At 39.7% G+C, this 15,104-nt stretch overlaps 1 protein-coding gene across 5 annotated transcripts in view; it reads right to left on the reverse strand.

Moving 5' to 3' along the window:
* The window catches only part of NAV2 (neuron navigator 2), a 423,664-nt gene that overhangs the window by 100,527 nt on the left and 308,033 nt on the right, over positions 1–15,104 (reverse strand). For all 5 annotated transcript variants that reach the window (XM_074841830.1, XM_074841833.1, XM_074841829.1 and 2 more), the window contains 4 exons: positions 12,270–13,368; positions 9,502–9,614; positions 5,860–5,968; positions 3,022–3,411 (listed from right to left, as the gene is read on the reverse strand). In XM_074841830.1, coding sequence (XP_074697931.1) covers positions 3,022–3,411; positions 5,860–5,968; positions 9,502–9,614; positions 12,270–13,368 — 1,711 coding nt within the window. The remainder of the gene's footprint in view (positions 1–3,021; positions 3,412–5,859; positions 5,969–9,501; positions 9,615–12,269; positions 13,369–15,104) is intronic.

A 15,104-nucleotide genomic window follows, 5' to 3' on the forward strand; every position in this document is an offset into this window, starting at 1 on the left:
AAATCCTAGTCCTGTTACTTTGTCGTTCGGTTCATGTTTTAGCTCCCACAATAAGACAACTTCTTACCTTTGATCCACTCCCTGGAGACTTCCTTTGTTTAAGGGATATTCTCTGCCCGTTTGGAAAAGATACTCTTTCTAACCCTATGAAAGCAATCCTGGTGTCTGCCAGAGCTCTGCTTGAGCAGATTTATTAAAGGAGGCCAAACGAAACTTCCCATGACCCAGTACATTTCAGAGAAAGCATCAGGATCACAGGGCTAGAATAGTTTGTCTTGGCTATTGGATTTATTTTGGCTGTAACAAATATTTTGGCTTCCTTCCCTATCAGTTTGCCAATGAAAACACAGATCCAAGGTTTTCAGACTGCAGGATTGTAGCAATTCTGAAAAATGACAAAGTGAAACACATACCAGCTAATAAAGAGCTATTCATGCTATAAATGCCCTCTTGTGCTGCTTTCCACATACTGTAACTCAGCTTCTGGAAATACTGGGCTTGTTTGCCCTAACATTGATCTCAGAGATTTGTTCTGCAGCAAGTCACTCAGATGCTTTCTTTACAAGCAACCTCCCCGACTTCTAAGCGGTGTGTTATTCCTCTGCCACAAAACCACAATGCTATCCTATTTTTTTATTACTGGGAATAAACCGACATAGGGGAAGATAACTTATGAAACAGGCTACCAAAACATCTGTTCACACTGGAGATGGTAGTCCAGCATTATTAGGTGTCAGTGAGATTCACCAAAGGTAACACCCTCATTTTTTATCTCTCTCCATTGGTCCTGGGATTATATCCAATGCTGTTATTGCAATTCAGTACTGCAATACTCCCTTCTCGGGGAATCTGCACACACAATTACTCCCCACAGACTATGCAACCCCAACACTGTGGGGCTCCTTCCCCGAACACTCCCTCCAAATGCCCACCAGTGCAGCAACAAGAGGACCTCCAAATCCCCCAACCTCCAAACCCTGACCACAACCTGGAAATGGAGCTGGATCTTTCTGATGAGGGATTGACCTACAACACAGATTCTGCCCTTGGAATTTAGTCAATGGCTACAATAATGCTGTATAAATCAATGAACCAACTCACATTATTTAGCAAAATAGGCTTTTGTAGCTAAAGGCAAAAAATATGGAAAAGAAAAAGACATTTGTACACATAACTCTTCTTGTCCTAAGAACTTTAAGCTGTCATCTCATTTATCAATCTGTGACTGGTTATATGAGTAAAAACTGAAGGTTATCTCCCTCCTTTAAAAACTAGTGGGAAATAAGTGTCAGGTAGTCAATTAAAGATGTTCTAACACTCAAGGCTAGGAGCGAGGTGCTGTGCAGTATATGACTCTTCTGCTAAATGATGCATTCACCATTCTTGGTATTATTCTTGGTATATAACTCGCTGCTTTGGTGACAGAGGTACCAACTGGCAAACACATTTTATTACATTATTAGTCCCTTAGACCCAGAATCCAAAGACCACTCTTACATTTTCAGACTACAGAGACTTCCATTTTTTTATCCTACAGGATGGCCAGATAGACACAGAAAAGGAAATGATACACAGAGATGAGCGAAGGCACAGATTTCTCTGGAAATATCATTTAAAAACTCAACAGCTTTCTTATTCTTTCCTTTTCCTCAACCTGGAATCTAAACTTCATACACTATGTAAAGATCTGCAAAGACTGGGGCTCCTCTAGGATATGAGCAGCAGAAGCCTGAACTGACACAACTCTGCCAGGGACACTTCTCAGTTCATACTCTAGGTGTTTTATAGAAACCATAGTGCTACTCAGAACTTACTTTCCTCACTTTTAGACCAAACTACAGCCACCAGTTTAAATAAAAGTCATAGCCCAGAGGAAAAGCAGTAACTGTTATTACAATGAACACTGCCAAATTCAGGTGTAAGTTGATTTATTTCAGAAAACACAGGGTGCTTTAGTGACACGATGTAGTATTAATGCAGCAACAGCTACTGGGGTGCTTTATCTGAAACAGAATTTTATGCTGCTTTTTGCATCGGCTTCTTTACTATATACTTCCCTAACGAAGAATTAAAAATAAAGTGTTTGACTTCTTAAAAAGGACAGTGTGAAAACATACAAATATTCACAAAGGACGGAATTAATGGAGGTTTCCAGATTGTGTAACTTAACTGGTTAAGTTAGTGACAAATCAGCAGCTGGATTCCACCTATTTCAGTAAGAGACACTAAATCTTCCAAATAAGCCAGTGCTACAAGAAATGTCACTTATAAAAAAATTACAGAAAAGCAAAGGATGTAAGATGGCCAGACAGGGAAAAAGCTGCCACAAAATAAATATAGCATTTACATCTCAAAGATCAGTTTTAACATCAGTGTAATGCTGATGTACTTGAGCTAAGAAAAAATGACTATACTTTCTAGAAGGAACTGAAAATGGACATAATGAATTGAATACTGACTTTGGATCAAAGAACAAATGCTTTTTCCAGTCAAGGCAGAGGTAAAATGTTGACATACACCATTGTTAATAATTGCCTATCAGTTTATATTTCTGCACACTAACTTGTTCTTTAGACTTTATTTTGCGCATACAACTATTTTACCCTACACAGAGATGTAAACTCACTTCCCTCCAAAATGTTCAGACAGCAAAAGGGTTCAGTAAAAGTACAGCAAACGCCTCACTCGCCCCATCTTCTGGGCATAAATGAACATTGCAGCATGTATTTGCCGACCACAATAAACCCTGAATCGGGAAAACATTTAATCATGTACAAGAGTATATTCATATATAGGAATATCTTCTTAACATGCACTTAAAACTTAAATCGTGTGCTTAAATCTCACTGACTAAATTAACTGTGATAATGACCTGTCCCTCTAAACGCTTATGAAAACTGGTAGAATATCTTTGGGGATTTTCTTTCTTTCTCCAAATAATCACAGGAGTACAATGGCATTAAACATAATTGAAAAATCACTTGAAGTATAGTATTTAGGAAGAAAAATAAAGGCACTTACCCACTTGTGATGTCATCAGCTCTGATATTCTTGCCCAGCACATCCCCATCGCTCATATAGCCGGTGGCATCCATGGTGATGCCTTCCAGATCGATTTCATCACTTCCCTTGTCCGAGATGTCCACGTGGCAGACACTGCTCCCGCGAGACGCCAGCTGCCTCCGCAGAGGTGCCGAATACATGTAACGTCCTGACTCGGTGTTGATGAAGCGGCTGGCGTTGCCTCGCGGAGGATACCCGTTTCCCATCGATGGAGCATCACCTGCCTGCAGGCGAGGGCTGGACTGCCCCAGTCTCCATGATAAGGGGGTCGGTCGTCCCGTCAAGCTGAGGATGCTGCGGCCACTTATCTCGGTAGTGACGTTGGTGTCAAATGTAGTTTCCAATGTGCTTAAAAAAAAAAGAAATGCATTTGATTAAACGTATATGGAGCACCGTGAGATTTCAGGTAAATGCAAGACCCTACACACCAAACACTCACCAAGTTACAGCATTAACAGAATTTATCTGCTACAATGCCTTGAGAGAGATAGTCCATTCACAGAGTCATCTCGGTTGGAAAAGACCTTGAAGATCTTCCAGTCCAACCATGAACCTCACACTGACCGTTCTCAACTCCACCAGATCCCTCAGCGCTGGGTCAACCCCACTCTTCAACACCTCCAGGGATGGGCACTCCACCATCTCCCTGGGCAGCCCATTCCAACGCCCAACAACCCCTTCTGGAAAGAAATACTTCCTAAGAGCCAGTCTAACCTTGCCCTGGTGCAGCTTGAGGCCATTCCCTCTTGTCCTGTCGCTTGTTCCTTGGTTCAAGAGACGCATCCCCCCTCTCTGCACCCTCCTTTCAGGTAGTTGTAGAGGGCGATGAGGTCTCCCCTCAGCCTCCTCTTCTCCAGACTAAACCCCCCCCCCAGTTCCCTCAGCTGCTCCCCATCAGACCTGTGCTCCAGACCCTTCACCAGCTTTGTTGCCCTTCTCTGGACACGCTCGAGTAATTCCATGTCCTTTTTGTAGTGAGGGGCCCAAAATTGAACAGAGTAATCGAGGTGTTGGTTCCTCCAACACTGTTCTTAAATAATGATACTCTTGCACCCAGGTCACCAAGTGTTCTACATACATGTGAGAAGACTTAAGCAGGAACTTTTTAATGATTATCCACAGTATCAAAGAATAACTTTTTCATCTTCAGTCATATATAACTCTATTACACCATGGGTTTGCCACTCAAGGCAAGGGAGTGGGATATTACGCTGACTAAAGGAAAACCAACTCAAGTACTATTTTTCTGATACATTTTCTCTTTTTTTTGGCTGCATCCATGAAAGTCCTAATACTCTGGAGACGTGTCCAGCACTAACACGGTAGCTATTTCTACACTGAGAAAAGAATTAAATGAAAAAACTGTAAGAAAGGCAAAACAAGTTTATTTTTCAAAGTAGATTTTATATATTCATGAATTTATTTTTCAAAATATTGATAATATTTATGCAGAGCTCTGGTTACAAAAGCATTTTAAGTCATGGCCTGTAAATACAGTTTTTGACAAGTGTCAGCTACGTGAAATCTTCCATTCTCTGAATCTGACTGTGTGATTATGTTGCACCCCTTCCAACAGTAATGCTAGTATGGTGTGAGTATGGTCTGAGAATGCTGTGACCACTCATCTTGGCAGTGACATTGGCATCAAAAGTAGTTTCCAATTATCCAAAAGATAAATGCATTTGATTAAACGTAGACTACTATATGGAACCTTAAAAATGGGATTGCTACACCATGACATTTCAGGTGATGTGTATAGACTGCAAGACTACACCCTGAACACTCACAGCTTAGTTGCAGCTAATTTATTTGCAGCTAATCCATAGCTGCAACTTCTCTTACACACACGAACTCCCTCTTTTCCTTTCTTGCTCAACTAAAGGCTGTTGCTTTTTTTTTTTTTTTAATTGTGGCTATTTGTTAAAATAAGCAACATTGTACTATTTGCAATATAATGCTACATATACGCTGCAAAAACCTATGCATCCTCTGGTTATAGTAATTCAATCATAATGAACTGTCACATTAACTGAAATTTGAAAAGAAAAATAGCATTGGGAGTTCATCTTTGAAAGCTCTGCCTCAGTTTTAGATACAAAGCCAAAGCATAAAGTGTTGCCCCCATGAACTCATTTAGGGCTGGAGTCCATAAGGCACTGAGCAGGACCCCGACCTCATTAGGGGCCAAACAGCTTATTCTCCAAGCCTCCTGTTCAACACTGAGAAGATCTGAGTCACAGAATGTTTAAATGTAATAATAGTCTTTGTTTATTTAGAGCATATTTTAAATATTGCTGAAGATTTCCAAACGCTGCTTTACAAAGAAAAAGCAGTTATATACATGGATGACTAACACTATTAGAAAAATTTGTTTGTCCAAAGATTGGTCAGGAATTCAAGTTATGCACTTGAAGTGGGTCAAGCGCAGTTCACCTGCTTATTTAAACAAAATATTACACATAGGGGAGAGGGGTGTAATGCACTGAAGTTGTTTAAGATGAAGAAACATTTTAAACTGTAACCTATATTCAAACATCACCTAACACATTTAACAAGCACTGATTATTCTCCACCTTTGATTCTATATACAACCCACCACCACCAATTACTCATCATATATCTCAACAAACACTGAACATTATTCAGAATCTGTGCTTTAAGACAAGAAGTACAAGATCAGTATCTTCCACTGTCAGTGTTAACAATTTTTAAAGGATGCAACCCAGTCAGATCTAAGAGATGTAAAGTAAGAGCACAATGATGTCCATTTTCTTATAAACAAAGTCATGTCATTACCTGTGAGTGACCTGGGTTCCACGTAAACTGGACATAGTTTCCTCTAAGTTCTGTCGAAGATCGGCAATGTTTTTCACAGTTCGTAACCGCCGAGTTTCTGGATCCTCTCCTACAGGGAAAAAAAAAATGTAAGAAAGGATAACACAGGAAACAGCAGAGAACTGAGCTGTTACCTCTGCCTGATTCTGACTCAAACACACCTTTTTCTGACTTTCTGTTATTTAACACTCCAAACTGATTACGATGGAGATACCATTCCCTTACGGCAGGCACCTGCCGCTGCCACAGCCGGACTGAGAACGAGCTCTGTACTGTTAACTTTAATTCACAGGCTGCCTTTGCACCAGATGTTTCTATATCGTAATTTCCCCATATGACCCAATTTAAATTCCGGTTAACTTTCCACCTCATTAGGAGATATAGTCCATCAATACCACCCTTTCCATCTCATATATTGACACAATTAACATCAACCCAACACAGCCAATTTCTCCAATGCTGTATTTTCACTAGATCTTCTTTTTTCATTTTAAATAGTTGTCATTCTACAACAACAGCCTTCCAATAAACTAACTTGTGTAGACTAGGCGCTCCTTGCCAAGTGATGTTTTAGGTAATGTAGCAAAAATTTTTGCTTGTCAACATGACAACACAGTTATCGTTACTTAAGTGTGCTACATGACACAAAGTTGGGGGATGACTTTTAGTTTCCCTGGCATTTAGAAATCCTGTTCTTCACATATTCTGATCTAAAACACATTTATGTCCTGTTCTTTAACTCTAAAAGTAGAGTTTACACACATAAAAAAAGTCCTCCTAGTGTCTCAGCATAATTTATTTTTATAAAATTAATAATTAGTGCCTCAGCATAGTTTATTTACTTGCTCTCAGCTGTCAATGAAGAAAAGCTTTGGTTGCTAACTCAACTGAGCTTTATATGGTTAAACCTTCTAAGAGGTTGAAGAGCACTGAATTTCTAGTAGTGCCAACATATTCTTTGTAAGCTGAGTACTGAAACAGAAAACCTCCAAAAAGCCGTCACAAAGCTTCTGCTGGGCTTTGTGGAAGGAAATGATTTCATTCTAAAGGGTTTACAACTCATGACTAAAGAAAATACTACAGCAAATTTAAAACTTTTCAAATTTTGTATCCGCCTTCTCTGCACAAGTGATGCATTCTTCAGCTGCCAGGATACTGGTCATCCATACAATTGGTAGTTTAGATGGCTATCTATACATCACACACATCAAAAGTGTTAGGGAGCAGATAAATGAACTGTTGTTGGAACTTTCCAAATTCTTTGCTTTAAAATTCATGTTTCTGAAAGATGCCAGGTTACTGGCACAGAAAAAGCAAGGCAGGTACTCTTGCCCGCAAAGCGGCAGTTAGAAACTACTCGCCAAAGTGCTGGAGCCCCAACTACAGGGGAATTCTCTAGGGAGGGGAAGATAGACTTTAATGTTTATACAATCATTAGCCTTTCTGAGACAAACAACAATGGCTCATGTTAGCAAAAATGTTAGCAATTTTGTTTTAATGGGTCTCTACTCCCTGGGAAATAATCTCCCTGAGATACAATTCACTTAGGCCAAATGATCAAACAATTATGATCTGGCTGGACTGGCAGTAGCCGCCTTACAAGACCAATTCCTTTAGCCAATGGGTCTCTGGGACAGAAAACATCTTCTACACTCATAGTTCTACAAATTTTTGCAGTAAAGAACATAAAATATTTATAGGCCTTTAGCCTAACAAAGGTCACAGTGCTCTTTTACAGATCATTTCTCTCATAGCTATTAAGGCAAATGGCAGATAAATTCTTAAGAGAATAAACGTGAGACAAGCTAAACCAATTTCTATTGAGATGACTCTTATACCTAAATTGATACCGAATTTTTATTTAAATGACATTCAGTTGCTAAAATTATGAGTATACTTAAAAGACAGACATTGGATAGTGCCATTAGAACTTAATTATTAAATCACTTAGCTCTTCATGAACAGGCACTATCACTAAACTATTCAACTCCCAGTTTTCCCTATCCATGCTCTCTTTTGTTTTATATGTGCTTTTAAATTAAAAGCAACAATAGCTGCTACGTAGTGAGAAAAGAAATCTGTCCCTTATTTCTTCTAATTTATTTGGGTTGAGAGACCCTTTTGTTTTGTTTGCTTCTTTTCCCCTATGATCCCTTCAGGGACTGCTGCTGTCTGTGGGGTTTGGCTGCACACAGCTGGGTTTTGCATCTCCACTGTTTGAGGTTGTCAGCTGTCTTCCATTTTTGTATCCCAAAACTTACATATTCTGCTTGAATAATAGTTTGCATTTACGTAACATCTGTCGTTAAAGACTACAGACCTTTTGTGATCTATAAACACTTCTCAGTTTACAGGCTAAAATACACCTAGGCTAGACAACATGATGACTAAGAGGCAATACTGAAAAAGTTTAACAGCTGGACACTCTGCATTTCTTACTTTGAACTGTCTCTCATATTTAAATATGAACCCAAAGATGTTCTCAAGGATTTTATCCATTGTGCCATTTATTTGCCTTTTAAATATTTAATCCACCTATATATGTCATACACACAGATACACATATTTATGCATTCCTGGAGCCCTTTTCCTCACCAATGACTCTGCCCCTTGCCTTTGCCATCAGCATACATGCACACAGGTATAAACACAGCATTGACAGAACATGTAACGCAGTATGAAATTAACCCAATTGTGAAACTTTTAGTGACATGATTTTTCCAAGCAAGACGATCAGTTTCAAAACACACATTAAACTGGAGGACACCAAACCTAAGTAGATGAAAAAACCTGAGATATTCTACTGATGTGATATACTGCAATAGTATGCAGTAAGCAAAGTTATAGACATTGCTGAAACTGGAATAGGAGACTTGACTGTGACTATAAAACCACATTTTAGATCTTTAGTAGAATATGGTTGTTAAAAATTGCTTTGTTATATTGATAAGCTTAAAAAATATTGCTAATTATCATATATTTCTTACAGTAGCAAGAATTCTAGATAAACATATGAAGTACTTTTTAATTTAGACTGCTAGTATCCTAATTACAATCAGTTTCAGCTTCTATATGCTGGACACAGTAAAATACGGTTGGATTTCTGTCTCCTATTGCTGCAGAGACCAATTCTCAAATTGATCAGATTCACGTGAGTGAATAGTGAGATTCCTCCAAACTTAGAAATGAACCAAAACATCAAGGAAATTAACTTAATCTCCTCTGTAAGCTCGGAAGCAAAGTTTTAAAAAGAAAAAAATAAAAATCAAATGCTTCGGAATACTTAGGATCCTTATAACAGCTTAATCCTAAAAGGTGCTGCACACCTCCTAGAAAAACATTAAGTACCTAGAATTTGTAATGATTTCAAGAAATTTGTGGGGCACACCACTGCGTAGAACTGGAGCATCTAGTATTCACATTATTGACAGCTGATTGCCAGTGCTGAAAAGCTGAAAGAAATATCATAACTAGTAAGCTAAAGCATTAGGAATAAAACCAAATTAAATCCCCCCTTAAATAAGGAGCTCCTGACTTCAACCTTGCTTTGGCCCATTCTTATTTAACCAGACCACAGACAGCGGGTCATGCTGCAAGACATACCTGAGAGGTCTTCGAGGGCAGGCTGTCCAGTTTTGACATAAAGAGCAGAATCCATGCTGACCCCTCCTGTGCTGGCCTCGGCTGTTACGTTCCCTTCGTTGTCTGTCTGCGATCTGGACGGCAAAACAGAACAGAGACGTGCAGTCACTCTCCATCAAAAGTATCTCAAGTATAACAACTAGACAATTGCACCTGCCATCAGCCACTCTGTCCCCCTCTCCAGAATAGACCAGCAGACTGATTTTACATAATTCATTAGTCCCATGTTGAATTATGTCCTAGAAATGGAAACAAGCACTCAGCTGTAAAAGATAAAAAATTCATAGTCAAAGATAAGCTTCACAGGTCTTCAGATGGGGTCTTAAGACACTCTGTTTTCCAGCTAAATTTTAATTATCAATAACCATCATCTGATCCTCTCTAATAAAGTCTGTATTGCGTGAATATAAAGCAGGTAGTGCATGATGGCATGTTACACTCCTGCTAGTTTCCCTTCATTTGTATTTTAAAATAAAGGACTGGGTAAAACCAACTTCAAGCTCCAATTTATTGTCTGATATTGTGGCTGTCAGGTAATGAAAGGTGATGTACGAATCTATTGTCACATTTGAGTAATATATCTTGACTCGTTTCATTTTACTAGTTGCACCGTGTTTTGCTCATAGAGCCACATCAACAGCGGCGGGAAGTTCTCCTGTCCAAAGGGTAAGTGCTATACAAAAGTGAAGACACAGCCGGGAATGACTATTGCAATATTCTTATTTTCCGTTGGCCCTATATGAAATGTAGAACAACCTCTCACGTCTTTTAGTTTAAAAACCCAAACAAAAAGTCTATAGGCAGATGAAAAGTTTAAAGTAACCTTTAGTGATAGCAGGAAAAAACTGAGACTACTACTGCAATGCATTAACAAGTGCATTTTGCAGATTCAAAAAGTGTCTGAATAGTAAACTTATAACAACACTATATGTTTGCCTTGCAAGTCAATACAATTTGACTTTTCTCTTTCCTTTTAAAGCCATCAAGATTACACAGTTTGGCCTTTTTTCCTCCAATGCTGAAAAGTAAAGGTTATTTTTTCAATTTCTCATCGTTTTCTCCAGCTGCCAATAGGTAGTTTCATTACTGTTTTTTTGTAAAAAGTCAAACCGAGAGTTTATCAGTATGCTTAGATTACAGAGAACATACGGACTGCATCAGCTTTTACACTTTAGATGATGATTTCTATGTTCAAACTAATATGAACAACAAGTTGAGTGCTTTTTCACTTTATCTTTTGACAGGACATTAAAATGATAAACTGAACAACCCAAAGCATCATGAATACATTTTTGGAGGTTATGAGGGATAAACAGTATAGCAATCAGTTTGCAATCACAATTTTCTACTTAATTATGGATTACAATAGTACAAACTGCTCTGGCAATTTTTAACTCAAAATAAATCTCCAAAAATTACCAGTAATAGATCTCACCTTCAAAGACACAACAACAATGCTGATGTATATAGATGAAAGCAAGAGCAAGGGAAAACTAGAACATATACTATTAACACAAGTTTTAGTCAGATGAACTTTTCCCAACTGGTTCCTTTTCATGTGACCGCATCCCAGAAGGACACCTGGCATTTTATTCCATACACACAGGGAAAACACTCAAGGGGTCAGGAGACTCAGGGGTTGCTCTTCCCATTTTGCATTCCTACATTGGCCTTTGGCATCCCTCTCTTTTAGGTTTATTGCATTTACATTCACTTTTATTTAAAAAATGTGGCCAACCATCTCTTATGCTATATCTGCCAAGAGATCAAAGGCAAAATGTGTATAGTAGAACTGAAAAAATGATGGGAAAGGGCAACAAAGATGACCAGAGGCTATGAACAGCATCTCTACAAGTAAAATCTAAACAGGCTACATGACACCTTAGCCTAGAAAAGACACATCTTAAGGGAGGGAAGGATATGACAGGTCTCTCAAATCATGAGCAGCAAGAAGATGATAAAGACAGAACAACTGCTTGCATATTCTTCCTATGAAAATGGCTGTCAAAACCAAAAATCCCACCATCTGACTGAGGAATTTCTTGCATCATGGTCAGGCTGGGGACCATGTCTTTAGGAAGATTTGTTACTGATTTCTTTCTTGTTAGTTTTCCCTACATATCCTCTACTGTCATTGTCAAAGAGAAGATGCTGGACTAGATGGAGATTAGAGGCAACCCCATATGGCTGTTCTTTTGCTTACCTCATTCAGGGTTAATGCACAGAACAGCAGACTTAGTGCCTGGGCTTACCTATACTAAGGGATTTTTATTTCATGTTTTAAGTTTTCCCATTACGGCTTATAGTGAGGCAGCTCCACCACTGTTAGCCGCACTGAAAAGAATAAGTGTATCTATGTCATAAATTGGCATTGCTACAACTTTTAAAGCTATGATGCAAAAAACCCCACCTAATTCCATGGTGCAAAACCAGGCACGAGCAGCACCTGGTCAAGAAGGTGTTAGCATTCTCATCTTAACTGTTAGTAGGGTCGGATACAACAATTATTCACCCTCCTATCTAGCACAACTTCTTGTACATCTTAGTCTGATGGCCTTCACCAAGAATTTGTGTGTAAATGTATACACTGTCTACTCTCTTAAAGCAAGAAACTTCTAAATTGCGTGCCATTCATCTCGCTGCCTCACCCCCCTCAAAGAGAGTCCAAAAAGAAATCTTCCTATCTAAGTGTCATGTTCAAAACAGTCTAGTGGAGAAGTTCACCATACCTGTACATGAAGGGAGCTACCGTGGCAGTGTTCGGGTGGCTGTATTGCTGTTGGGGATGAGGTAGCTGAACACTCACAGTATTGCTCCCTGTGGTGTGTGTCGTCGCGGCGGGTCCGTTGACAGCTTGGCTGCTGCTGCTGCTGTTGAGGCCTCCTACGCCTTTTCCTTCTGAAGAGGCCAGGCTGGACGAGGAGCTGGAATGCCTGCTGTCCAGCTGAGACTTCTGATGAGAGAGTCCCGCGCCGGCTTTCCCGCTGCGGCTTCTCTCGCCTTCCTTTGCAGGAACGGGGGCACTTGAGGATTTCCCTGTGGTGTTTTTCATTCCTGGTTTTGGTATTCCACTGTGCGAAGGGGCAGAGGCCTCCTTCTTGGCACTATTCAGCTTGCCTCCTTTAGGGATAAAGCTTGCGATCTTGGAGGACTTTTTTGGCATCTCTGTTGTTGTTAATGTTGTCTGTTCTTCTTTTGGTTCCTCTTTCAGGTCCAGCTTTTCAGTGATAGATGTTCTCTTTGCAATGTCTTTACTTTTATCCTTTTCTTTCTCTTTCTGTTTCTCTTTATCCTTCTCATTACCCTTTGGAGAACTCTTCTTATTAGTTAGTGCCCGACTAAAAGTCCTTTGTGCAATTCCCTTGAGTGCAATTTTGGGACTACTGGACATCGATCCCGGATTGTTCACATTCTGATTCGTGGCATCAATTTCTTCGCTCTCCTCAAAGCTGAGAAGTGTCTCCAGCTTTTCACAACTGTTGTCCCGAGACCCCGGACACTCAAGAGTTGTCCCTCCTGCTTTGGAGCCTCCTTTGCTATTGAAGAGTTTTAACTTTTCAAGCATGGATTTTTGACCATTGGGAGTTGTTTTGGCGATTTCTGAGGGTGGCTTTGGAGGTTCCGATATGGGCTGCTTTACGGATAACATGGAAGACGTAGCTGTGTGCTTAGCACTAAGGGACTTGCTGCGCCAAGGTTTAATAGCAGAGCTGGGCTGAGGGATGGCTGATGAGTTATTGCAACTAACAGAACTGCTGCAGCTTTGAACTGAGGATGAGACATTTTCATTCATTCCTGTGGGCTGGGAGGCTGCACTGTCCGCAGACTCTGGAGAAAAACCAAAAAGAACCCAAAAAACCAACACAGTAGTACCTGATATTATAGCTAGACTGAGATTCTTTCTGTAATGAAACATTAGGAATTTTACACTAACAACATTAAAAAGAGACATATATTAGTATTTTCAACATCAGTATCACTTAAAGAAAATAGAAGCCAGTTTTCTTTTCCTAGCCAGCAGAACAGCAATGAGCTCCTACTATGTAATTTACATTTACTTGCTGTTTCAAGAAAGAAAAAAATAAATCTCCTCCAATTGAAACCAAAATGTGTTTCACAATGTGTTCTCCCTTATTAAGTTCATTATACTTTTTCATTAGCAAAAACACAGCACTATTTTCTAACTAGGGATTCCCTCTGCTTTTGGCAAAATACTTTCTGTCCAAGTTCGATTCTTAGAAAAACCTCAAACATATAAAAAAATGCAGGAGTAAGGAAAAAATTAAAACTGAAGTCCTTTCAGTTATTGGGGGGAGGATATGAGATCTTCATATGCAAAAGGTAGAAGAAAACTCCATGTACAAAAATAATTGTGCCGTTATGCAATGAACCTAAATTAAGTATTACCACATATCTTAACCCAGCTGTAAGAGAAACTAGTGGCAGTAACTACAGCCCTCCCCCCTCAGAGAAAGTAAATCTTCTATTTACTTAGTTCTTCCTAATGTTATTTGTTCTTGTTAAGAAATTAGTTCAGAGCTTAGAGAGAGCTTGAAAAATCACACTCACCTACCAGTGGCCACTTCTCCTCTGAAGTTTCTCTTTGCAGAGTTTCCTTTCTGGAGACGTTACTCTCTCAATTATCACAAATATGTTTTCTGTTAAACTGCTCATGTTTCCAATTAACTTTTGTCATCTATGTCTGTTCGCCTGCCCAGCAGCCTGCTGGGGATTAACGGCTCTTACCTATATTTCCCTGCCCTCTAGCAATAAAGTAAACTGTGTATAGAGCTGCATTTTTTTAATTCAAAAATCAACAGCGGTTGAGAGCGTGCGTTTTCAGCAGCAGGAGCAGCCCTGTGAATTCAGCCCTGTAAATCATGAGCCGCTGCAACCACACAGGGACTGTTTTACTTCACTTTCAGCTCTCAGTGAAGATACGGCTCTGTTAACCTCCCTCCTCTGATCCAAACCAGATCTACTAAAGATTTAAAGTACATTCATCTTCCTGACTTAGCGCAGAATCGGGTTTCTAAGAGTATTAGAGACTCCTTAATAATAAACTCAGTCATTTCACGTGGTTATGGACAAAGCGGGATAGCAGGAATTAATGATACTTTTAAAAATATTACTGAAGTCAGAAGATTTCCAGGACTCTTGTTATTAACCAATAACTATTATACTGGGCAGTCTGCTAGTCCTTTTCCTATGGCAAACTACCCATGTGGAACTGGAAGGAAGCAAGAGCCAGATTACAGACACAGAAACGAATTGTACTTCTTTTAAGCTAGTGCCAGTCTGCTGACTTCCAGGGCATTACTCTTGTTTTACTCTAGTACAGAAGGAAAAGCAAGCCACCGAATGTCCCAAACAGCAATGCCACCTGGTCCTCTAGGTGCCCTGCTCAAGCCTGCTAAACACAACCCGATGGGTTAAGGAGGACTGAAGAAGTGATAGCGTAGGAGTCGCAGTGACTCCCAGCGCGAGGGGAAGCAGTGACCCACCATCACAGCACCCTGCCCACGGACACGAGAGAGGAAGGAAGGTCACAACTACTTCAGAAG

This window comes from Strix aluco, chromosome 16 (genome assembly GCF_031877795.1).
Source record: "Strix aluco isolate bStrAlu1 chromosome 16, bStrAlu1.hap1, whole genome shotgun sequence".
NCBI lineage: Eukaryota > Metazoa > Chordata > Aves > Strigiformes > Strigidae > Strix > Strix aluco.